The 25155-nt window shown below is 49.5% G+C and overlaps 2 protein-coding genes across 2 annotated transcripts; both read right to left on the minus strand.

Annotated features, from left to right (window-relative positions):
• Positions 1 to 7089: 7089 nt before the first annotated feature.
• On the minus strand, positions 7090 to 10529 carry LOC144112070 (uncharacterized). Its single transcript, XM_077645147.1, has 2 exons — positions 10410 to 10529; positions 7090 to 7629 (listed from the first exon to the last, which is right to left on the minus strand). Exons 1-2 carry the CDS (start codon positions 10527 to 10529, stop codon positions 7105 to 7107), a joined length of 645 nt encoding a protein of 214 aa, XP_077501273.1. The 3' UTR covers positions 7090 to 7104.
• Positions 10530 to 19034: 8505 nt separating this feature from the next.
• Positions 19035 to 21589, minus strand: LOC144112065 (uncharacterized). The gene is made up of 2 exons (XM_077645143.1): positions 21409 to 21589; positions 19035 to 19486 (listed from the first exon to the last, which is right to left on the minus strand). Exons 1-2 carry the CDS (start codon positions 21535 to 21537, stop codon positions 19118 to 19120), a joined length of 498 nt encoding a protein of 165 aa, XP_077501269.1. The 5' UTR covers positions 21538 to 21589; the 3' UTR covers positions 19035 to 19117.
• Between the last annotated feature and the right edge of the window lie 3566 nt (positions 21590 to 25155).

Genomic DNA, 25155 nt, shown 5'->3' on the forward strand with positions numbered 1-25155 from the left:
CAGTGCAAGCCCTCTGAAGTGAGGCTCGTCCGCTCAAAGGCGCTGATAAGGCGTGCGCGTAGTGCTCCGCTTTCTTTTGTCTATTTCTTAAGTATTTTTTTTTTGTGGGGGGGGGGGGGGGGGGGTCTTTGCGCTTGCTGCTTGTACAGAGACAATCTCTGTCACTACTTGCCGCTTCAACGCTGCCCGTAATTGTGTGTGCACGCGTGTATGCGTGCAGGATTGCGTGTGCCAATGAAAGTTTCCCCTTCACTGTGGCCTCAATTGACGCGCATATTCCGTTGCCTGGGGCGAGGTTGGGCCAGTGTAGTATGATTCTTCTATTATGTTTCGATCTCGTCGTCTGCCGCGCCCACTGGCAGTTTCCTGTGGCAGCGAGACGTGGCGTCGCTTGTAGCAAGAGGACACACTCCATCGTAGTGGCCAACACCGAGCAACGTCTGCGCTAACCCCCTCCCGAGAGGCGTATCAACTATCTTCACTTAATCAATCATAACCTGCTACCTTTTTTCTCTCCTTTCTTGTTTCTTGGTGTCTGGGGGATAGCTCAGTCGCCCAGCATTCAGTGTGAGGAAGTTAATGTCCAAGGCTGCTGCTGTTCCACCCTGTATCGCAACGCCCGGACTTGCCCGAAAGCGCAAGCATCCCAGTAATCCCAAACCCTGAGCAATGGGAGCCGCGCTTTCCAGCTATAGCAGCTCCCAGCTTTCCAGCTCTTTCCAGCTCGGCGAAGGAGCGCCTGCCTTCCAGCGTGCAAAAAGTGACGACAGGAGAGGGAAAGGCGTGAAGACGCTGAAATTCAAATTTTAACTACAGATAACACAGCTTCTAGAAAGCGCATTTAAAAAATCCTTGCTATTCACTATTTGTGAAGCGGCGTGCTTCAATATCCCAGGAATGCCGCAACTTTATTTCATCCTCCTTCACAGCCCCTTTCAGACAAATCAGCGGCTTCCCGGCGTTCGCAAACACTTATAATACTATACCGCACAAGTCATATTTTTACCCCAAAAAGCCTATTTTTGAAATGTTTTGAAAGAGTTCCTGAAACACCCGGTGTATAAAAAACACAATTCGTTACTGATTAAGGGAGTGCCTTAAGAAAAACAAGGGAGTGTATACACCCCCCCCCCCTTCCCTCCTAAGGGGTGCGAAGGGAAGTCACTGGTTTAGTCTGAAATATCCGCGGGATCGAGTGCACTGCCAAGAGTGCTGCGTGATTGGCCGCGCGTGCGAGTACTGAGCAGCAATATCAATTGAAATTTGAATTTCGACGGTTCATTTTCACCTAACTAAAACAGAAAACAACGTTAAAAACGGGACAAAGTTGTGTATGCCGTTCCCTTCCCTTTTACCGTGCCATGTCCAACATTTGTGAACAAACATTTTGAAAATTGAAAAACTAAGATAATGGTAGATAAATATTGAAGGTAATGGTCCAGTCTTCCGATATGTAGCAAATTCTTTCTTTTGTAGTGTTTCCATCGCTTCCATGGAACAGTAAAGACTGCCATAGAAAACCAGTGGGGAAGGATTTTGAAGATGGAAAAAACGTTAACAGCAAAAAAGTGCAATCGTGCCGACAGGACATCTTCGGTTATATTGAGTGCTATAGTGAAATCTTACAACCTATGAAAAAAAAGCGCTCATAAACTTTTTCGCGTTAAAAAATGTTTTTGTCCAGAATTATTGTGTATGCCACGTTTGGCCAGCGATTGTATCGGTTGGAACGACAGCGCAATCATTCTGGTCGTCCAAAAAATTGGAGGACGCTTAAGCTTCGTCTTTAAGAGTGGAACGCGACAGCGTGTCAGCGCTGCCAGGAAGTCGACGGAACGCCATCGCCAGTTCAGCGCCACGCCTTGCCCGTTGGACAAATCGCTCGGAATCTCTTGGCGGCCTCTCAAAACATCCCATCCGCCGCCCGAAGAGATGATGAACGGGCTGCAGTGACGCTGCTACCTGTATTGGCCGTTGTGCGTCTCCGTTGTGATTGTAATTTTAGAGTAACGAAAAGGCGCAGTAACTGTCTTACATGTTGGAGGACCTCTCAACCACGCCTTGAGGGAAGGGAGGAAGTTTGTAGTGAAAGAGAAAAGACAGAAAGAGAGACCGTAATGGAGGTCTGCGTCTCCTTTGGCGTCGCATTCGTTGACCACAACAGCACACAGACACGTACATCACAGGCGCTCGGGCGGTAAGGGTTCCACGACATCGCAATGGTTGACACGCGCACAAAACATGACGCACACAGGTCCGGTCACCGCTGCCTGCCCGTCTGAAGCCCGAAGAGATCGCGAAGGGTTGCACCCAAACTGCCGCCTACAAGTGCGAAACCGTCATGTTATACCTGGCTCCGCGTTCGGACCAGTTCACGTCTTAATAGGTTTCGTCTGCCGGTCCCCCAAATTCAAACCCACAACTCCACAACGTTTGGTAGCTTAGCGGGTTTGATTTCCATGCAACAAATAAAAAAAGAACCTTCCTAGCGATTTCTGCGCTCGCTCCCTTCGCAAATTGGAAGACCTGGGCTGGATTCCCACTACTCCCGCAAGGTTTTTATTTTGAGATTTTTTTTTGAGAGATTCTCGTGTTAAAACGCCGCCAGTAACAACGCCGACACCAGCTTTTCTGCGAAACGGGGCCCTTAATGCCATCGCGTTGAAATGTGCTGGCCAGTGGCAAACGACGTGAGATAAGTTTTGAAAAATATTGATCAGTATTTGTGCTGCGTAATTTAGCAGTGCAACAAACGCTGGCTTATTAGGACATGCACCTAGGAAATGTCTTGTAACGAAGTTGAGATTAAACACGCGGGCAGCCTATGGACGCAAGAGACGTTCTGCAAACATGGTCCCCATATGTGGTTACGTTCCCACAAAGCTTCTTCCTCGCGAAATCTGATCGTGATTGGCCGGTGCTTTGGCTGTGTACCTGTGAGACTTTCGGGTCTTCGCCCAGCATAAAGGCGATGGCATAGCGAATCCAGCTTACGTACTAACGTCTTTGTGAGGCTGGCCTCTAAGGATCGGTTTGTTACAGCGAGGTCTGCGTTGCATTCATAGTTGGGCGTTTCGCGGTTTCAACCTGGATGAGTTGGCATATGGGTAATGGTATAAGATGGCATATGAGTTGTGGAGTGATGTGGAAGATTCATAATTTCTCTGCGGAGGATAAGAGGTTGTGTTCATGCTTTAAGATTGATCGCTTGGCAGGGACTCCGACACTTTTTTTTTTGGGGGGGGGGAGGGGGCAAGACTTCGAGCTTTGTTTGTTATTTATTTATTTAGTGCTCATTTACGTAATAAATTTCATTTCTATTGCTTTTTTAAGTTTCAATGTTCAAAGGTTGATCTCAACTGTCACGTTGGTGTGACGACACTCTAAGCAGTCACCAAGCAACGAAAAGGCTTCGAAAAGAAACTGCTTAAGGGGCTCACGTGCGCCCACAAAGAACTGAACGGCCCGGTGGCGGCGTTAGCCACAAGTGTGTTCAGCGGTCATCGAACTGAATGCCTGCAGTTCTTGGCCGCGCTCAATTTAAAGCTGGCAAGGAACCTTCGAGATAAAGAACCATAAGCAACTACAAGAATCTGGAAACATGAGGAAGCATTTGCACGTGGCCGCGATCTATGGAGATAAGACTGGTCTCATCTCGCATTACAAAACAAAATAATAGAAAAAGCCACCTGCCGGCGGTTTTGAGTGCAAACGAACAAACGGCGCAAATGTTCACAGCAATATAAAACGTATTGAAAATGGTAAGCTTATACACGAGGAGTGATCAACTGCATTAAAAAAAGTTTGTGCATGGTTTGGTTAAATTCTGTTAATCATGATAATGTACCCGGGTCAGAGAGTCTGCTTATGTTGGGAGATGACTGGTTTAGGTTACACATATACGAAATGCTTTACAACTGGCTACGAAGCCAAGTAGCTCAGCCTCACTGTACTTTGCATTAAAAGAGTCAAGGAACTGAAGTGTTTAAATTGTCAGAAATCTGATCCAAATGCGCAATTGGAGACTTGGAGGGAGGGGGGGGGGCGCTGCCCCCCCCCCCTGGAAGAATGTTACCCCCCCCCCCCCCCTGTTCCGGGGTACCTGTCGCCTGGTCTTAGGATGACACACGAATTTCCTTGAAACAGCATTGTTGTCTTATTTCCGCTATATGCTAGATTCCTCCATCTGCATTTATGACACTGTCACTCTTCTGAACGAAAGGCATCAGACAAAAGCATAAGAGTGGACGTAGTACGTTACGGTGCTGAACTGCTGTACGCTTGTGCATGAAGGTGGATCTGTGACGTGCATGCGTTAAATGCATCTTCACAAATGGGTGTACTGTACAGTTTATGACTAACAGACAGCCGTGCTGACGCGTGTTGCGCTATCGTGTTTAACATGTCCCAGTACGAAGTCTGCAAAAACTTTGATTATTGAGCAGTTGCTTCTGTTCTCGTATAAGATAGTCCTTCAATCAGTTTCTCTTCGTTTTACAATGAACTAATAACACTGCTATGAGGATGAGGTACTTAATTTTATACGTTGTGTTATGCAGTGTTTCACTGAAGTGGGGACAGATGCGCCACGCTATAGCGAGTGCATCAAATCCTTTTTGGGTCGTCTACCGGATCGACTCGAGTTTGGTGCTCCACAAGTGTGAGCGAGGTACCGCCGCAGTGCCTTCCTTTTTAGCTCCCAAGTTAGGCCTCGGTATCGTTGTGCGCGGCCGCGAGCGAAGCTCAAGAAGAGAATAAAATGCTCTTCACTGTAATTGATTATATTACTGACATTAGAAAGATTCCATCAGTCAGCGCGACGCAAGTTAGAAGCAACCCCTATTCAAGGAGAGTGCAATGGCAGGCGCGGGCAGCAGCCGTAACTGTTCCCGATATTCCGTGTAGCCAACGGTGGGGCCGGACACACGCTGCGAACTTGTGTCGCCACCTGAACCGCGGTGGCCGCACCGCGCAAGAAGTGTGCAGAGAACGCCGTTGAGCGGCTTCCTGGACAAGTAGTAGATCGTCGATCTTGGGTAGATGTGCGTTTCGTTCTGTGTGTGCGTAGTCTTCTACTGTGTGTATAGTATAGTTTGACATGTGGGCTTAAGCTTGCGAAAACGTCACGGGCGCTATGAGTAAAGTCGCAGTAAAGGGCTCCGGATTAATTTTCACTGCCTGAGGTTCGTTAACATGCACTGAGTGTGCACAGCACAGGGGAATGGCTGCATTTCGTTGCCGCTGGCACGGCCGGGGTTTGATCCCGCGACCTTAAGCTAAGCAGCTGAACGCCAGAGCCGAAACCATTGCGACGGGTATTCAGAAGTTCAAGACAACATTTTTAGTGTGTTCATAAGCGCGAGGGTAAATTATATAACATCTGTCTCTTACCGGTACCAACCCATGGCGCAGGACGTGGAGGTTAACGAAAAGGGTTCAACTTAAATTGAGGACAATGAAACCCAGGGTTCTACGGAAACCCGTCTGGTCGGGTATGTTCATGGCGGAAAATCTTCAAGCGCCGACCAATCGTTAAAAAAGATGACGTTTCGGCCCCGGCTTACAGGGGCCTTGTTCACAATGAAAGAAAGACAGGAGTGAAGGTAAGTTATATTGGTTTCATGGTATGACGCAAGCAGCGGGAGTACATCGGGGGTAGATTGCCTTCGTTGCGATTAAGCGTGTTTGCCGTCGTCCGAATATAAAAAGATTCTAGGTAAAGCCTTGTCGTCTTGCTCTTCTCTTTTCCGATTATCGTCGTGCCGTCCCAGTCGATGTCATGGCCCTCGGAGATAGTATGATCAGCCAGTGCGTTTGTTCCCACGCGCTTGTTCTTGACATCATTGTGGTGCTGCTGCAATCTTTTCCTAAAATCACCTGTTTCACCGATATAGACATGCTCAAAATCACCGCAGGGAACCCTATACACGATGCCCGGGAACTTCTTCTTTATCTTGTCTTTCACTGTAACCAACGCGTGTCGCAGCTTCTGCGTGGGTACATGTGCGACGTCGACTTCGTACGACTGGAATAAGCGGGATAAACTTTCACTTACTCCGGGGACGTAGGGTATCGGAATCCTTTTCTTCTTCTCTCGCTGGGGTTGCTGTGGCGGCGGGTGAGCTAGGCGATTCTCGGATTTTCGTTTAAAAGAACTGGGACAGCCCGAAGCCATCAGGTCGCGGCGAACGGTGTCCAGAACTGTCTTTTTCTCTTCCAGCGTAGAGCAGAGGTTCTAAGATCGGCGGACAAGCGAGGCATCAACGGACTTCTTGTGACAGGTCGGGTGTACGGAACTGAAGTTGAGGTACATGCCAGTGTGCGTGTCCTTTCGGAATACACTGAATGATATTACAGGGCCGTCGGGTTTCACCAGAACGTCCCCTCCTATAATCCATGAGGGGGCTCTGCCCCCACCTTTGATATTAATGGACAATAAAGTTTACACCACTACCCACTCTCTATTTCGCGTGTCTCATAGCCTGAGTCGCTTAAACCCCCCTAAAACCAAGCTAAACCAAACTATTCTTCATTTTCATCTCGCACTCCTTTTGCTCCGATGGCTGCGGCTCCGACCAGCTACGACGCGATGGCTAGTTTCTCCCATCCTACCCTCCCGGCCTTTCCCAGTTTCCAGTCTTCTCCATTCTCCTCCCTTCCTTCTCTCCTCTCACACTCCTTTGCTCCGGTCACAACACCCACAATATGCAAATAGAGCCTAAATAAGTTTCACCGCCTGTACTCAAGTGTTTCCGCATTACGCCCTAGTCGACACGCGGCTGTAAAGATAGAAAGTCCATACTCTTGCTCTACAGCCGTACACCATAACGACACCCATCCATGCCGTACGAATAGCTTTCGGCAAATTATCAAAAAATGAACACGGCATATTGGCAGAAAGCATCGTGTGTGTATGTGTACCGTCTTCCCGAGTGACATAAATCGACTCAATTCATGCTCACATGAGAGTTTTATTGCGTACTGTTCGCGGTGTTGCTTCCTCTTTCACTACTGTTCATGAAGGAAGCGGATGTGAGCAAGCGAGACTGAACGAAGCAGCGGCATCTTGACTTCTGCAGATCCTGCTAACCTGGCGTCCAGCGGCTAAAAGTGCAGCTCGACATTCTGCTCTACGAATAACCCGTTGTCGTCTGACTCTGCGATGGGCAGCAGGAAGCCATGGTGACGAAATAAGTTGTCGAAATCCTCCATGTCGTCCTGGTCGTCCCCGTCAGTCAGGTAGCCTTGGTCGCACTGGTCACTCTCATCGTCCTGATAGTCCAGGTCCTCCAGGTCACTGGGGTCACCCAGGTCATCCTGGTGCTCTTGACTGTCCAGGTCGTGCAGATCGTCCTTATCTTTGCGATCGTTCTGGTAGTCTAAGTTGCCTTCTCCCGAACCGCCCGTATTGGCGGTGGTGTCAATAATTGCTTGCTGATGAATGTGCTCGTCTAACAGCCGCACGGGCCAGTTGGGGATCCTCAGAAGCAGCTTGAACCAGACCAGCGCCACAGTGAGGATGACGACAATTCCCGTAGTCATCACCACAGAGAAGAAAGTAGAAAGGATTTCGAAGTACAGGTCGAGGTTTTTCCACAAGATCAGGACTGCTACCAGGATGAACATCACCTGCGCGCAAACCGTACTTGAGTAAACAACATCCAAGACGACTCAACACAGCGGCCTCTCCAACTGTGGGAAATGGCGGGCATCTGCTACTGCCCGATTTGAGGCGAGAACGCGTGCCAAGTTTAGTGCAAGGCGTTTAGAGGCTGCGACACCGACCTGTGTTCATCACCAAATAGCCGGCGTGCCACTTTGCGCAGAGAAGCCTTTCGCTATCCGTTAGTGCTAGCAGTAAAACACACAGTTCTAAGCACAATTCACTCAGAGAATTCCTTATTACAATGCCTACACGAAAGGAACCTGAGAGTCAATGAGATGAAACTTGCTCAAATAACGTTAATTGACCACAGTTCATTTGTGATCAGTCTCCAATTTAATGCTCACTGCTCAGAGGATGTTCTTTGATGACGCAAGTGTTTTAAAGGACCGGACGTCTTTTTCTCGCACTGTGTGCAAGAAGAAAGGCCATACCTACGTCGTTACAGCTGCAGTAACGGGAGAATCGGAGCTCAGTGAGGCTGTGTACTGGCTCTGGAAGGTCGCGTTGCCTATCCAGCTGCATCAGCGGCTTGCAAGGTGAAAATAGCCAATCCAACATTTGGCCAAAATACATGAGAAATGCAAGTGGGTCCCAAGCAGCCGTTACTGCTGCTACCGCTACAGTTGTCTAGCGAATGACAGCGATAGCTGCTAGAACGGCATTCTAGGAAAGAGCGGCGTCTGTAGTTCATGGACTAAAAGTATAGGAACCTCCACATAATTTTCGAGGAAGTTGAAGGGGAAGGCGCCCTCTCGGTTCCTCTCCTTTACTGCCGCAGCGACTTTTGCTGCTTGTAATCATTGCCAGAAATTCGGGAGAAGCGCTTCCAGTTCCCTTGGCTGCCAGCACGTGGCGCATCACTTTGAACATCAACAATTAGCGCGCTGACAACATCCGTGACGTAAGAAAGAAAATGACCGAGTGTCTGCCGCTGAAGCTCTATAGGCCGCTAGTCTTAGCGACACTGGCTGAGCGCTGTCCCCAATTCTGGTAATGGGAGGCTAATAGGTGTTCTCACGTGACGTCATTGGCGCCATGTTGTCCAGCGCGTAGCTTCAGCGATGCACGCTGGAGGATGCTGCCAAAATCCAGAACTCTTATATCGCACCAGCTGTTAAACACCGCTATAAAATGTGACTAGTTACTTGTCCCACGCAGGGGACACTGCGGGAATGCATGGATGGATGGAAGTTAAGAGCGTGCCCTATGAGACGGGGCGGTGGCGCTCTCTGGAAGCGGGAGAGAAGAGCTGTTGACCATGCATTATGTCTATGCATTTTTCATAATGCACCTGTTTCACTGATTTTGTTGGCAGGTGACTGTGCCTTTAGGAACAGTCTCGCTGTTTGCAATTCGGATAATGTTAAGGTTAGTGCCCATGGGTGTGGCAACAATACGTGAGCCCCCCAGTTTTTACCCCTCAGACGGCCGTTTGTTGATACATGAACACTATAGGAAATTTCGCAATTCGAAACATCAAGGAGTCTGGCGGTACGCCTGGAGTATTCACCGATGTGAATAGTTTAGGCGTGTCAGTTGAGCACGCCTAAAGGCCGCGCGCATGACTAATGTTCTCATCGGCACCTGCTCCCGCTTGTGTCGCTGCATCTACGTGCTGGACAAACAAGTGGCCCCGTTACGTCACGCGATGACGCCTTTTTCGCGCCTAGCGTTGCGAGGGAGAAGTTGTGAGAGGGAACAGAAGACGAGCTCTCGCTGCCTCCGCCTCACCGGCGCAGCCTCTCTTGAACACCTGAACGGACGGCGTAACGCCGTGGAGCGTTCCTAGATGCATGCGTGTTGCGCGCACGGGCGTCGAGGCACCCTATGCGCAGCCGGCACGGAAGGACCCCAGAAAGCACAGTTCTCGACAGGTAGGCATGGCCAGGCTACGCAATGTTTGCACGTCTTCCGAGTACAGGCAAGACGAGAGCGACGCTCCGAGCAAAAGGGGAGAACAGTGAGACAGAGGCGCGAGAGCGACGACAAAAGCATCCTATAAAGGAAAGCACCAGTCAAAATTATGAACACTAAGATAGGCAACAGTCGGTGAAATCGAGGAAAGCATCTCCTCAAAATTTGTGGCCGTAGATTAAGTTGGCAGAGCACCGCAATCGACATACGAAGGTCCTGGGTTCGTATCCCGCCGGAGGCACATGGTTGTTTTTCCTTCTACTTTCTAATCAGTTTACTTTCAGATAAAAGCAAATGATACCTTACTTCTCATTGGTTGACGGTCACAAATTGAAAAAAATCGCTCCCCTGTGCAACCTTCGGTTTCAGTGACGGTTGAATTTCTTCACATGTGCGTCGTAACAAGCCCCACAGTTCTGCATCCATGTCTGCTAAATATCAACACCATATGTCAGGCACAACTTTCGCTGTCATTCGCAGCAGGGGGCTGACGACAATCAGTATTTTCTTCCCGCGCTTCAACAAATGAAGAAATGCTGCGCACATTTATCGCGGAGCCCGAAATCTTTGAGCGTTTGCAGCAGGCGGAACGAACGATAAAGCACCGAGTAATAGCACGAAGGCACATCGTCCCGTTCACCTATTCAGACGGACAGAAGAGCCGCTCCGCGGTTGAAAGGCTGCGTGGGCTACGCGCCGTTAAGCGGCTTCATGGTGCATAAATCAAGCGGCCCTTCACTAAGGCAGCAGCACCTGATATGTTAAGGCCTTTCGCTAAGCACAGATCCCAGCGGTGCGCAGACTGGGTACACGGCCGTCTGAATCTTACGTTTCTGATCTTGCGCTTGAAGTTGAACGAGCTGTCTGCGGTCGTGCTGTGAGTCGACACGACGGCCTCGATGTTTGCGGCCTCGTTCTCAGTGCGCCCGAAGAATTTCGCAAAAGGCATCTCGGGGCTAGGGGCTGCAACGATGGCGGCAGGATTCGAGCGAAGGTGAAGAAATAAGGAAGAAGTTCCTTCGTTTCACGTTATGTGGTCTTCCTTTTCACTTCTGGCGTTTCCGGTGACAAAAGCATACTTCCCGTGATGGGAAAAAATCACCGGCATGTAGCGCCTGGGTAGCGGTCAAAGGTGCTGATTTGTAGCCTCTAGAAAAGAGAAAGAGATGCGAAAGCAATCAGACTCCCATTTTTGTCCCTCCTATGTATTACGCGGAAGTGACGTCTTTTAGTGTATCTAGCAGGAAGCTTTTGGCCAAATGGTCAGCTCTTCTTTCCTTTGACCATCGCTCCAATCCACGCTGTTTCGCATCCCGGGTTTCCGGATTCCGAGGAAGGACATCAAAAATCTTCAAAGACTTTTGCGTGCAGCCGCAAGAATCCAATTCATTAGCTGCCCAAAGCTTGTGTTTCGTGCAGCAAGGGAAGAAAGCTGCCCCCAATGCTCTCTTCTAACTTGCGGAAATATTCCCAGAGTTTCCGAAAGCAGTTCCGTTGGAGGTAGAGGTGATAAACACTACCTCATGCCACGAAAGGTTTTTGGGCACGCCTGCGTCCGGTTGAGGCACAATATTCGGCACGGTACTGGCTTCGGCTAATTGGTTGCGAACAGGGGGATGCAGACGACGGGCGAGGAGGAGCAGGAACTCGAATGAGCGCCTGTCCTGCGTTCGTCGATGATTCATTCCGTCGTCTAAGCCGGGTCATTTTGAAAAAAGAGTTGTTCTGTCTGATATGCCTTGTTTGTGGGTTTTGCGCCGGTGCTTAGCGTCTTTCTGTTTTTGCGGATCGTATCAAAGATGCGTGTAGTTAGATCCCAATTTTTTCTTTCGAGGTATGAACATTTGTCTCATGAGAGCATTGTACATGACCGGGCTGGCATGCGTTCAGAGTTTATTAACTGCTATGTTGCTACAAACTGCTGTTACCTTGAGCGCCTCACTTATTGCGCTAACTGCAGTGTTTGTCCAATTTTTGTGCGGCGTCAAGACGTTCCTAGAAACAATTTGTCGCTTTTAGATGTTCCGTGTGCGTAGTGGTTCGTAGGATTAGAAACTCGTTACCACGCAGCGCCGCGCAATTTGAGTATTACCACTCTTGGGACGAGAAGGCGAGCGCTGGAAAGAGACAAGACCAGGTTTCACTGCAAAGCGTTGAAGCTGCCCGTTGGGCGCAGCACTAAAAATGATGAAAAAGCGCAAATGACACGCGGAAAAATTGGGTTCATGTGTTTTTACGAGTTTACAACGAAGCACGGACGTGGGCAACCTCTTGCGACAGTGTCGCCAGCTTCTCGCCGCATCAACTAAGGAAACAAAGCAGTCGACGCCAACAGCGCACGTGTGGACCCTCTTTGAAGGGCTCACTTGCGGTGAGGGACAAAGATGTGACGGCCGAAGGCTTTGCGGCTAATTGTGTGGCATCAATCATCCAGCGCAGGTGCACCCTTCAGGTTTCAGAGGGTATCGATGACGGTACAGCGTTTTCGCTTGTGCTACTATGCTTCCGGCTAGCCACGCACCGAACAACGCAGCCCGAGAGACGCAAGGGGAGCGACGGTTCCTGGTGTGGACGGCGAAGGTATCGGTGGCCCCATCATCGGTTTACCCCTGGCCGAGAGGCCGGACGGTAAAGGAGGCACAGTACTTGGAGGACTGGGAATGCCTGTCTGCGTGTTTTGAACAACGGGCTAAACAAGATGCTATCGATGTAAACATACAAATTTTAGAACGATGCCCCTAGGGAGATAAGCAGGATTTATATGTTGGGCTGGGCCAATCAAAATCGGCCAAGTTGTTCATGCCTCTGCCCAAATCTCTCCCCAGGACGTCATAGCTTTTCCGCGACGCACCGCAGAGCAGCTCCGCTACCGAAGGCCCGCGCAACAACCGACGTGGAACTTGCCAAGGAATTCACAACAAGCTTGCTAGAAATTGCAGGATCTTGCAAGCTGCGTGGGCTTGGCCGCCACACCTTTGCATTTATGCGGGAGCGTTGAGGCGCGCCATTGTTATACATCACTCGGAGAACGCCATACAGATATCATCTAGACAACCATACACCTCATGCTCTTCCCTACCACAGTCGCGCGCTGTAGCATAGATTCTATAGCTGGTCTACGAAATTTGTCCGAAATACCCCGCTGGTCGGGAAGGGGGAGGGGGGTGGGCTTTTTCAGAGAAAGAAGCATACGCTGCATGCGATCATAAAGAGAAGGTAAGGGGAGAGAACGAAAAAAACTACGAGGCAACGGTTAAAGAAGCTGCGAATTTCAGCTCCGCTTCCCTATGATGTCTCAGGGGGATGACGCATTCAAGCGTATGCAGCTATACCGCTGCAATCCGCAGCAACTTTAACAGTCTGTCGAAGAGCGATCCCGCAAAGATGAATGAGTTGACCTTAATTTTAAGCTCAAACTCCTGAGTGTGGCTTCATCGTGGTCTGACATCCTCTCGCGTTTAGCGGCTTCGGCTTCGCAAGCGCGCACTTCCTGGTCCCAATGCCCTCGTCTCACATTCTCGGCATCGGCTTCTCGCATGTCAGTATCCTCTAGCCATTAAGGCTTTCCCAACGCTGTGCGGGCGCGCAACCCGGATGTGCAAGTAGTCTTCGCTTTAACACGCTATAATTGGTCGGTATGTCCGAAATCAACGCTTGGTAATTATAGGGATTACGAAAAAAATGTTCATTATTTAATATTATTCTAGTTATTTTTAACTTAACAAAAAGCTGTAAACTCGCTTGTTTTCGGCTCCGCAATGCGGACGTCCAATGTTCGCTATGAATCCACTGGACCCCCACAACGCGACAACTTAAGGCGCTGCGCACAATGAATAAAAAAGCGTCTTTGTTCGCATTTCGAATTCTCACAGAGAAACAAAAAAATTAGAACCAGTCCAGTGTTACAGAAGGTAAGAAACATTCCTTTTGCAACTGGGGATATTACTAACCTCGATAAGTAGGGAAACAAGAATAGTAGAACAACTAACATGAAGGATCGCCGGAACTCAAGCCGTATTCCGTCAGTTCGGTCTTTCTCCATTGGTCTCACAGCAAAAATGAAAAGCGAGGATGCAAAAGCGACATGGCTTCAAGGACTGTCGGCGACATAGGCAACCTGAAGCGCTCAACTAAACGCCCTCCTCGCTATTTTAGAGGAATCGTGCCTGGCGCCCTGCTGTTGCTGTTGTTGAGTTCACTGACCGGCTGCCAGCGCTGAACGATGTGTCGCTCCCAGCGCGATGCGCCGCGACTCTCTTTAAAGGGGTGTCTAAATTGCAAACACCGAGGTCGATGGATGTTCACTTGGCAGCGATAGCGGTCACTTGAACCACAGGCGATGCAGCTGGCGAAGACACTGCAGCTTCCCCGAGGCGGCGTTCCCCGCGCAAGTAACGGGACCCTCTCCCCCTCTTGTTTCTTTTTATTTACTCCAAGGGAACAGTCCATAACAAGCTCCCAGAGTTTCCAGAGAAAGCGAGCTGGTAGACGCCAATCCTCGCACAGTGGCTGTCCACTACACAGCGAGGGTCCCCCCTTTCGTACTCCGCCGCGAGCTTCGCGTCGCTCTGCTGATTAGAGCGCTGCTTGGGCATGGTCCTCGGAAAAGGGCGAGGCCACGGCAGGCGGCGCTAGCAGCATTGGTGTATCAACTATCTTGCGTATCAACTACCGTCACTTATTCAATAATAACCTGCTACCTTATCTCTCTCCTTGTTTCTTTGGGTCCGGGGAATAGTTCACTCGCCCAGCATTTAGTGAGGAAGTTAGTGTCTATGGCCGCTGCTGTTAAACCCTGTATTGCAACGCCCTGACTTACCCGAAAGCGCAAGCATCCTCAGTAATCCCCAACATTGAGCAATGGGAGGCCGCGCTGTCCAGCTCTAGCAAGGGAGACCAGCGGCAGCTTGTGCACCGCGGGCCCACTTGACAGCAAAAGTCATAGGTGAAATGGATTGGGCGCCTCTCCCCGCTCAGAAGACCCCCTTCAAAAAAAAAAATGCTTTTCAGCGGGACCACCAGCCTTGTTCCACTTTATTTTTCTCGCCCATACCATACTTCGTTTCATACATCGGTTGCAAACGCTGTGAGAGTATTGCGCTCCTGTTTCCACTGTCTGCATACGCGATCAATGAGTAGTGCGATGATCATGGTTAGCGAAAAATATTAAATGCATTGCCCCTAGGAATATCGCATGATACATTTGCCATGATCATGATCAAATGCGATCGTATTGGTGACGGCACACGGTTGGTTTTTTTCCACTCGGCCATCCGGCCGCGGCGGCCGCGTGTCGATGGAGGCGAAATGGAAATGGCGCCCGTATGTTGCGTAGTGTCAGCGCACGTTAAGGTTCCGCTCTCTCTCTTCTTTCAGTCCCACCTACCTTCCTTCCATTAAGGCGCGGTTGATGTGTCCGCCGAGAAGTGAGGCAGTTAGCGCGCCTTTTCTGTTCGTCAAAACCCAATTTTCAAAAGAAGCGCGGACTAAGAAGCCTTTACTTATTTCTTTCCTGCCGACTACTTGCGTACCTTTCACTGATTTGCGTTTGATGTGTGAAACAGTGTATCGTAATAAGTGGTCGCGTGTCTGCGTACTCTCTTGTTCTCGCTCTTACCTGCAGACCAACCTGTCATTAGGCCATAATTCCGGGACAGCATGTGCGGCATTCGTGATAGGTCTGGTGAGAGATGGATTAATCGTCAAGCGATGTCTGGTCTACCGCTGCAAGTTCAGATTCTAGCATTATCAGCCATGACATATGGACCGCGGCTTGTGCTCAGGCACATGAAAGAAGCCGGGACACGCAATGAAGCCTTACGTGACCGAAAGTACAGAAAGTACCGCATAATACTCGGAAACTGTGCATATATTGAGTGTGTTCTAGACATTTCCCCGCTCTTTGTGTGTTTTTACGCGCTTACCGGTTTCTGCTTTTCATGGGATTGAAGAAGAAAGCACTCTTGAAACGAATTTTTCCCTGCACATCACAATATTCGCTAAGCGCTCTCTTTTCGCCACTTGCACGAAGTCTCAATAATTATCCGCTTCACCTGCACGAGGTAGGGGTTTCGATCTCCAGTGCCGCTGGGTACCCGCCGTTGGCACAGTTTATACAAGGTTTCTCCTGATTTGGGGCTCGACATTTCTAAGCTGAAATGCTTGGGAAATAGGTCTTTGACTTCACCTTGAGTAGCAGAAACCACCCTGTGCCATGGCGCTGTTTGGCCACAGATGTCCTTGCGACATAAAAATTCACCACCATCATCAAGTCTCAACATTTCCTCGATGCCAATGCAAGAGTGTCGGCAGCATGCAGCAACCGCAGCGCTGGCTGTAACTTATACGTACATAGTGCGAAAAAAGTGGGCGCTTCCAGAAAATAGAAAAAACAAACAAACTATATGCGATATGTTTCAGCGCACGCTTTCAAAAATATTCAGAGAGGCTTTTTGGGGTAAAAATATGCTTTTGAGGCAGAGAATTACCAGTATTGGCAGACACCAGAAACCTTTGAATCGTCTGAAGTAGTAACCTAGTTAAATAATTTTGAATATTAACTTCTTAACTAATAGAGTTAGGCGCCTAGTGGTAACTAGAGTTCTGTAGCCGGTGGTTAGTAATAGCTATATCAGCTTTTAAAATTTCGAAAACGCGATAACCGTCGCTGCTGTGGCCCGACAAATTTAGGCTGCATCGTGCGAAATTAAATGCGCTTTCGAAAGCAGGCGGACAAATCAACTCCTCCAGCGCCAAGGGTAATAACGCTTTCGAAATTCTAAAAACTGATAAGGATATTACTAACGACCGGCTACAAATCTCTAATTGCAACTAGGCGTCAAACTCTAATATTTAAAATTTAAGTAAAATTGAGTCAGCCTGCTTACTAAAGACGATTCAGCGGTATCCTGGTGTCCGTCAGCGATAGTAATATTGTGCCGCAAACGCCATATTTTTACCCCAAAAAAACCTATTTTTGAAAATTTCGTAAGTTTTCCCTGCAACACCCGGTATATGGCGCCTATTAAATGATGTCATGTGCTTCACAAAGCTGACTAAACTGACATATTGCAGAGACACCAAAGAGGAGACAACAGGAACCTCGTGGCGCCAAGCGCGTGGTCAGCTACGGCCAGCTAACGGGCTAGAGACCTGGCAGTGTGACTTTGATACAGGCTGCATACACATGACCCGCAAAGTTGCGGATGGAGGAGGGCACATCTGTTTGTTCCACACTTTGGAAGAGCTACTGCTAGCGCACTGATTGTTAAACGCATTTATATTCACAGCCGGGTCCGGAATACCGCCTTGTGCAGGCCTGCGCCCGGAGAGGAGCGAGAAACTTTTAACTCTAAGGAAGGGATCACTGAGCCGCGTTCAGCTAATTGTATTGAGGCTTCATCTTTGGTTACAGGCCCGAAAAAGACACAACACGAGGCAGAAAAACGGCACGGAGCGCCAACTCACAACTGATTTACAACCTTTGTCCGTAAACTTTCGAGACTGATTTATTTTCTCAAGAAATATTTCCCCAAAGCAAATGTTTGTGCGTATGTGTAGTGCCATCTTTTGGTGCTAACCTGAATCATTTATGTTTTTTGCTGTGGAAGCGGATAGATGGCACTACATGTATGAAATACGCTGTCACTATTCGTCTGCGCATTTTACTATGAGTGAATGTGGAGAGATGGGCGTCCACCACGAGCAGCGTGCAAACATAAAGTTCTGTGTGAAGCTTGGCAAAACACCCACACAAACGCATCAGCTCCCTCGCGACGCTTACGGCAACGAGACATTATCGCGGGCGCGAGTTTTCGAGTGGCAGAAGAGGTTTGTTTCGGGGATAACTTCGGTGGAAGACGACACAAGGCAGCTGGGGGCGCCCTACAACATCACGGAACGAAAACAACGTGGCTGGGATCAAAGAAATCATACAGCAAGACCGCACCATTACAGTTCGCATGCTATGAGATGCTCTCGACATTAGTAAGACAACACGGCAGCAAATTTCGCGTGAGAGCTTGTGGAAACAGAAGCTGAATGCCAGACTTGTGCCGCACTCCGTCACACAGGACCAGAAGGACACGCGGGCCTCAGTGAGCTCTTATTTGATCTCCGAGGCAGAGGAGAATGCTGCATTCGTCGACAGCATCATTTCTGTAGACGAAAAATGGTGTTTTCAATACGATCTCCAGCAAAGAGGCAGAGCGCCGAATGGCGGTCCACGAGTTCTCCGGCGCCGAGAAATGTGCGGCGACCGACCAAAACAAAGACGACGCGGATAGTTTTTGATTCCAGAGGTGTCGTACACCACGAGTTTGTTCCACAAGGGCAGACGGTGAATCAGAAGATTTATATCCGCGTGCTCTAACACATGCGTGATGCACTGAGACGCCGTCGCCCTGACTTATGGGCATCTGGACAGTGGAGCCTTCTCCACTAGTAACGCAAGGCCGCACACTGCTCTCAGAGTGACAAAATTTCTCGCCAAGCACAGCATTACTGTACTTCCCCATTCGCCATACTCGCCTGACCTCTTCCCGTGCGATGTTTTGCTGTTTCCTCGTGTGAAGAGAGCCTTAAAATGTCGGCGGATGGGAAGCGTGAAGGCCATTCATAACGCCACTACAAAGTAGCTGACAGGCGCGCCGAAAGAAGTGTTTTCCAACTGATTAAAACACCTCAAGAAGCGTTGGAAGATGTGTATAGACTGCAAGGGAGACTGATCGAAGGGGTGCTGCACAAATGATTTCATTGTTAAACGCATTTTTTTATAATTGACGTAGGCTCGAAACTTTACGGACAAAGGTTGTGCACGAAGGCAACAAGCACAAATATTTACCGTCTTGCACACAAGAAGTACTATCATCTTCAAAGTTAATATGATAGCGAACGGGTGAAAAAATTGTTCCTAGGCTTATACAAAGTCTTTGTAAAAGGCCTTCAGTCTTTGTATAATACTGAGAACAGTTTTTTCAGCCGTTCGCTATCACATCAATGTTGAAGGTGATAGTATTCCTTGTGTGCAAGACGGCATATATTTGTGCGGGTTGTCTACGAAAAAATCAAAGGAGGGGCGCTCCGTCCCGTCTTTCTGCCTGGTTTTGTGTCTTTTTTCGCGCCTGTAACCAAAGTTGAACAGTTACCAACTTGCCCAGCAAGGCGCTGTTTGTATTGGGGCTTGTATTGTAGTAATTTGGATTCATTAGTTTAAGCCAACTTCATTCTTGAAATAAACGGCCCGGGTCATGGGGCACTAATATAGAGCAAGACTGCCATGCGTGGAACAATATCTTGGAAATGAACAACAAGGAACGAAACAGCGTTCCAGGAGAGGCGTCGAAGAGGCGCTTCTAGATGCGTTTCAGAATGAAGCAAATTAACTCAGATTCACAAGGCAGCTTTAATTCACACCTGCGGCGGTACTGTTTCCTTTTCTCTGAGGAGGCCACGCCTGATACGGTCGCGAGCTGGAGAGATTGAGCAGCACAGGCGGATAAACACGTGTCCTGCCGCTGCAAGACCGGCGTAGAGCTGCTAGAAGCGCAGCTGAACCTGTGGCATCTCGCCACTCTCCTCGTCGTCCGACTCTGCATCGCTCTTAGGTTGCCCGGGTAGCGGGAAGCCCTGCAAGCGACAGAAGTCTTCGAAGTCGTCCCGCTCATCCCCTCCGCCTCCGTCTGCACTTGCGCCACTTTCAGGATCTTTTGAAGGAATGTATTCTTCGTTGTGCAGCTGGGAGTGGAACTCCCGGAGGCCAAGGGCCAGCTTCACGCAGGCCAGCACCAGTGTAATGGCGAAGAATATCTGTATGCCCAGCACCACGTATCCGCTTGCCGAAGGTGCGTTGAGATGGAGACCACGGATTTGCCACAGGATGAGGATTGCCGCCACGACGTAGATCACCTGCGAAGGACCGCACCCGATCGTACCGTGGCCGACACCGAGTAATGTCCAGACTGACGCTCTGCACTGACACGGGTGAATGGGCTCAGATAGAGACGTTTAGTTTGGTTTGGTTTATGGGGTTTAACTTGCCGAAGAGACTTAGGCTGTGAGGGACGCCTTAGTGAAGGGCTCCGGAAATTTCGGCCACCTGGGGTGCCGTATTCAAAAAGGTGATCTGGAGTGAAGGAGCAAGATATGCGTAGCGGTATAAGTAGTACTAATGATCTGAATCGAAGTCGCCCGTTGCAACACGTTTTTTGGTTTCCTGTAACCAGAAAACTTTCCTCGGATTGCAAGTTGGAATACAATCATGCCTAGATAATACGATCCGAGTTAATATGGATGACTCGAAATATGGACAAATTTTCTGGGGCCAAATCGTTTCAAATGTATTTGATCATCAGCCTGACTACATCGACTGCAGGACAAGGCATCTCCCATATCTGTGCAATTAAACCTGCCCTATGCCAGCAGCGGCCACCTTATCCCCGCAAACTTTTTAATCTCATCCGCCCACCGAACTTTCTGCCGCCCGCTGTTATGCTCGCCTTCTCTTGGAATCTGTTCCATCGCCCTTAGCGATCATCAGTCATCTTGCCTCCGCAATACGTCCCCTGCCCAAGCTCATTAGTTCTTCTTGAGTTCAACTAGGATGTCATTAATCCACATTTCCTCCCTGGTCCACTCTGCAATTTTCGTTTCTCTTAACGCTACACCAATCATTTCACATTCCGTACCTCGCTGCGCTGTCCTTAAGTTGAAACATTATAGTTGTCCTACACGTCTCTGCCTCATAGGTGAGTCCCGGTAAGGCACAACTATTATATACTTTTCTCTAGGGATATTGGTAAAGTGTCATTAATTACCCGAGAGAACCTGCCAAATGCGCTTCACTCCATTTATATTATTCTTGCTACTTCGTTCTCGTGATTCAGATCTGCGGTCACTGCCTGCCTTAAGCAGACGTATCCCCTTAGCACTGAAAGCCTCTCGCTACCCATTGTAAACTGCGGTTCCCTTCCGAGACTGTTGAACATTACCTTGGTTTTCTGCATATGAATTTGTAGACCCACCGTTCCCCTTTGCTTGTCTAGGTCATTGATCATGCTTGGCACTTGAACCCGTGATTGACTTAGCAAGGCAGTGTCATCAACGAATGACAGACTACTGAGGTATTCTCCATTACCTCTTATCCCTAGCTGTTCCCAGTCCAGGCCTCGGAACTCCTCGCGTAAACAGACGGCGAATATCAGATACGGGACCCGTATCAGATATGCACCTACCAACCACCACCCCTCTGCAATGATGAGTGCGTTGCGCACACGTATATATAGGCAGCACGCCCACCCTGCCACGCTGGCAGGTGGCAGTTAAATTAATGGTCGTTGGCGAAAGGCTGGTCACCCAATGAACGCTTCGGCCTACTGCTGCGGTGCCGCGTGTCAGCCACAGCGTTTTGAGCTCTAATGCAAACAGCCCACATCTCTCTATCACCCCCGCCACGTAACTGAAAGCGCGATTAAGGCGTCCACTGACGCAGGGAGCGAATTATGTGCCCTTTCTTTCCTTAATATCATCGGAGTCTAGAACATTGTTAACGCTGACGCCAATGAACTCATTGAGAACAGACAGCTTTCGCTATCCCTTTTAGCGGCGCAAGCGTTCCATGTGCTTTCGCTTCCGACTGCACGAGTGATAAAGACGGTGTGTAGCTAGCGCGGAGGCATCTCTTAAGTCTCCGTAGCCTGCGCTGCGTGGTACATATTTCCTGAATCGAAACTATGCTTCTTCGCTAGAGTGCCAGCACCCTAAACGCTCAGGCTCACTGATAAGCCTACGAAAGCGGCGCACAACAGAGGTACATGGACGTTCGAACTTACGTAAGCAGCCATTTTCTTGAACTTGGAGTTGAACCATCCTTTGGTAGCGCTGCTTTCCGTGGACTCGATGGCCTCGATTATAGCGGTCTCGCTCTCAGTGCGGCTGAAGGTAAGCCTCGCGGACGGCATCTTCAATGACTGCGGCGGTGGGCTTGGAACGCAGCCGAAGGAACAAGGAAGAAGCTCTACCCCTCGCGTCTCGTGCCTCGTGACGTGCTCTGCCTTTTCTACTTCGGCAGCATAGGCGTTTTGAAGGGTAAAAAAAATCGGTGATTCAAAAAAGAAAAAAAAACACATGTAGCGAAAGAATATAGGGTCCTTTGCGGTGAAAAAAATACGCAAACGAGAAACAGGCCAAATCAAGGACGGCCGCTCTTGTAGCCGGTATATTATGTGGAAATGAGATATTTCCTTTCTTTATTGTTTATGGGAGGATGCTCTTGGTCAGATGATAAGCTTTTCCACTTTCTTTCCGCGGTCTTAGGGCGCCGCGGGTTTATAGTTGTGTTAGAAGGGCACTGAGTGTCTTCAAGGAGGATAAACAAACTTTTTTGAAAGCTGAAGGCCTGTGTAGACGTAAATCGACTGAATCCATCTTCACATCAGAGTTTTATTGCGTACTGTTCGTGGTGTGGCTTCCTATGTCACCATTGTCCATAACCGGAGCGAATGTGAGCTAGCAAGACTGAACGGAGCAGCGCACTCTTGCCCTGTGCGGATCCTGCTAACCTGGCAGCAAGCGGCTAAAAGTGCAGCTCGACATTCTGCTGTTCGAGGAACCCGTCGTCGTCTGACTCTTCGCCGGGGAGCAGGAAGCCCTGGTGACAACATAAGTTGACTTAATCGTCCATGTCCTCGTTCTCGTCCTCGTCATCCACGCCAGCCAGGTAGCCTTGGTCGCACTGGGTGCTCTGATCGTCCTCGTCGCTTTGGTCGCCCTGCTAGCTCAGGCCCTCCAGGTCGCCGAGGTCATCCAGGTCATCCTGCTCATCTTGACTGCCCAGGTCGTCCAGATCGTTTAAGTTATAAAGATCGTCCTGATCATTGTGATCGTACTGGTAGTCCGAGTCGTTTTCTCCCGATCCGCCTGTCTTGTCTGTGGTGTCAATAATTTCTTGCGGAATAATATACTCCTCGCTGAACAGCTGCGTGAAAAAGTTCGGGACGCTCATAAGCAGCTTGACTCAGGCCAGCCCCACACTGAGGATAACGAGAATGAGCGTAGACATCTGCATGTAGAGGGCAGTAGAAAGCATTTCGAAGTACAGGCCGAGGTTTTTCCACAAGAACAGGACTGCTACCACGATGAACATCACCCGCGCGCACACCGTACTTGAGTAAACAACATCCAAGACGACTCTTACACAGCGGCCTCTCCAACTGTGCAAATTTTGGGCATCTGCCACTGCCCGATTTGAGGCAAGTGATAAGGCTAGAACGCGTGCCAGGCATAGTGCAAGGCGTATCGAGGCAGCGACACCGACGTGTGTCCATCACTAAACAGCCGGTGTGCCTCTTTGCGCAGAGAAGCCTTTCGCTATCGGTTAGTCTAGCAGTAAAACAAACAGTTCAGACTACGATTCGTCCCGAGAAGTTGCATTTGTTCACGAAGAATTCCTTGTTACAACGCCTACAAGAAAGGAATCGGGAGTCAATGCGATGAAACTAGCTCAAATACCGTTAATTGACGAGAGTTCATTTGAGTCGAGTCTCCGTCCTATTGCTCACTGCTGGGAAGATGTTTTTGATGACGAAAGCGTTTTACGGGACCACTCGACTTTTTCCCGCACTGTGTGCAAGAAGAAAGGCCATACCTACGTCGTTGCAGCAGCAGTAATGGAAGAATCGGAGCTCAGCGACGATGTGTACCGGCTCTGGAAGGTCGCGTTGCCTATCCAGTGGCATCGGCGGCTTGCTAGGTGAAAACAGCCAATCCATCATTTGGCTAAAATACATGAGAAATGGAAGTGTGTCCCAAGGAGCCGTTACTGCTGCTGCAGCTGATGTTGTCTAGCGTGTGACAGCGATAGCTACTAGAGCGGCATTCTCGGAAAAAGTGGCGTTCGTCGTTCCTGAACTCAAAACAATAGGAACCTCCACGTAAGTTTCGAGGAAGATGAAGGGGAAGGCGCTCTCTTGCTTGCTTTCCATTACTGCCGCGACCGCGTTTGCTGCTTGCAATCATTGCCAGGGATTCGGGAGAAGCGTTTCTAGTTCCCTTGGCTGCCACCACGTTCAGTATCGATTTGAACATTAACAAACAGCATCATCCGTGAAGTAAGATTGAAAGAGAATGACCGAGTGGCTGCCGATAAAGCTCTCTAGGCCGCTGGCTTAGCGACACAGGCTGAGCGCTGTCCCCAATTCTGGTAATCGGCGGCTAATAGGTGTTCTCACGTGACGTCATGGGCGCGTTGTTGTCCAGCGCGTAGATTATGGATGCACTCGGGATGATGCGGCCAAACTCCAGAGCTCATAGATCGCAACAGTTGTTAAACACCGCTTCAAAATGTGACTAGTGACTTGTCCCATGCAGGGGACACTTTGCGGGAATGGATGGAAGGATGGATGGAAGTTAGGAGCGTCCCCTATGAGACGGGGCGGTGGCTCTTTCAACCATGTTTGGCTGTCTTTTTTCTTATCGCTTACGATGGTGGCGCTCTCTGGAAGCAGGCAAAAAGAGCTGTTGACCATGCATTATGTCTATGCATTTTTGATAATGCACCTGTTTCCCTGATTTTGTTGGCAGGCGGCTGTGGCTTTAGCAACAGTCTCGGTGTTTGCAATTCGGAAAATGTTCAGGTTAGTGCCCATGGGCGTGGCAACCAACCTTAAGCCCTCCAGTTCTTGTCCACTGAGACAGCCGTTTTATGACACACGAACGCTATACGAAATTTCGCAATTGGAAACATGAAGGAGTCTGGCGATACGCCTGGGGTACGTGAATACTTTAGGCTTGTCAGTTGAGCACGCCTGAAGGCCGCGCGCATCACTAATGTTCTTATCGGCACCTGCTCCCGCTTGTGTCGCTGCATCTACGCGCTGGACAAACAAGTGGCTCCGTTACATCACGCGATGACGCCTTCTTCGCGCCTAGCTTTGCCAGGGAGAAGCTGTGAGAGGGAAGAGAAGACGACCTCTCTCTGCCTCCGCCTCACCGGCGCTGCCTCTCTTGCCACCTGAACGGACGGCGTAACGCCGTACCGTGTTCCTCGATGCATGCGTGCCGCGCGCACGGGCGTCGAGGCACCCTATGCGCAGCCGGCACGGAAGGAGCCCAGAACGCACAGTTCTCGACAGGCCAGGCATGGCCAGGCTACGCAATGTTTCCACGTTGTCCGAGTACCGGCAAATACCAGAGCGACGCTCCGAGCAAAAGAGGAGAGCAGTGAGACAGAGGCGCGAGAGCGACGACCAAAGCATCCTATAAAGGAAAGCATCCGTCAAAATCATAAACACCAAGTAAACCAGTGGTCGCTGAAACCGAGGAAGGCATTTTGCAAAAATTTGTGGCCGTTGATGAAGTTGGTTGAGCACCGCACTCAACATGCGGAGTTCCTGCTTTCGGATCTCACATGCGGCATCTGGTTGTTTTTCCTTCTGATTTGTAATCAATTTACTTTCAGGCAAAAATAAATGTTACCACACTTCTCACTGGTTGACGGTCTCAAATTAAAAAAAAAGCTCTCCCCTATGCAACCTTCGGTTTCAGTGACTGTTGGCTTTCTGCACATGTGCGTCGTAACA

This window comes from Amblyomma americanum, unplaced genomic scaffold, assembly GCF_052857255.1.
Source record: "Amblyomma americanum isolate KBUSLIRL-KWMA unplaced genomic scaffold, ASM5285725v1 scaffold_42, whole genome shotgun sequence".
In the NCBI taxonomy this organism is placed as follows: Eukaryota; Metazoa; Arthropoda; class Arachnida; order Ixodida; family Ixodidae; genus Amblyomma; species Amblyomma americanum.

Coding starts and splice junctions, on each gene's coding strand:
- LOC144112070 (XM_077645147.1), bottom strand. CDS start 10,529: ATGCCTTTTGCGAAATTCTTCGGGCGCACTGAGAACGAGGCCGCAAAC. Junction 7,630..10,409: donor TCAAGCGCAAGATCAGAAAC/GTAAGATTCAGA, acceptor GTTTGCGCGCAG/GTGATGTTCATCCTGGTAGC.
- LOC144112065 (XM_077645143.1), bottom strand. CDS start 21,537: ATGCCGTCCGCGAGGCTTACCTTCAGCCGCACTGAGAGCGAGACCGCT. Junction 19,487..21,408: donor TCAAGAAAATGGCTGCTTAC/GTAAGTTCGAAC, acceptor GGTCCTTCGCAG/GTGATCTACGTCGTGGCGGC.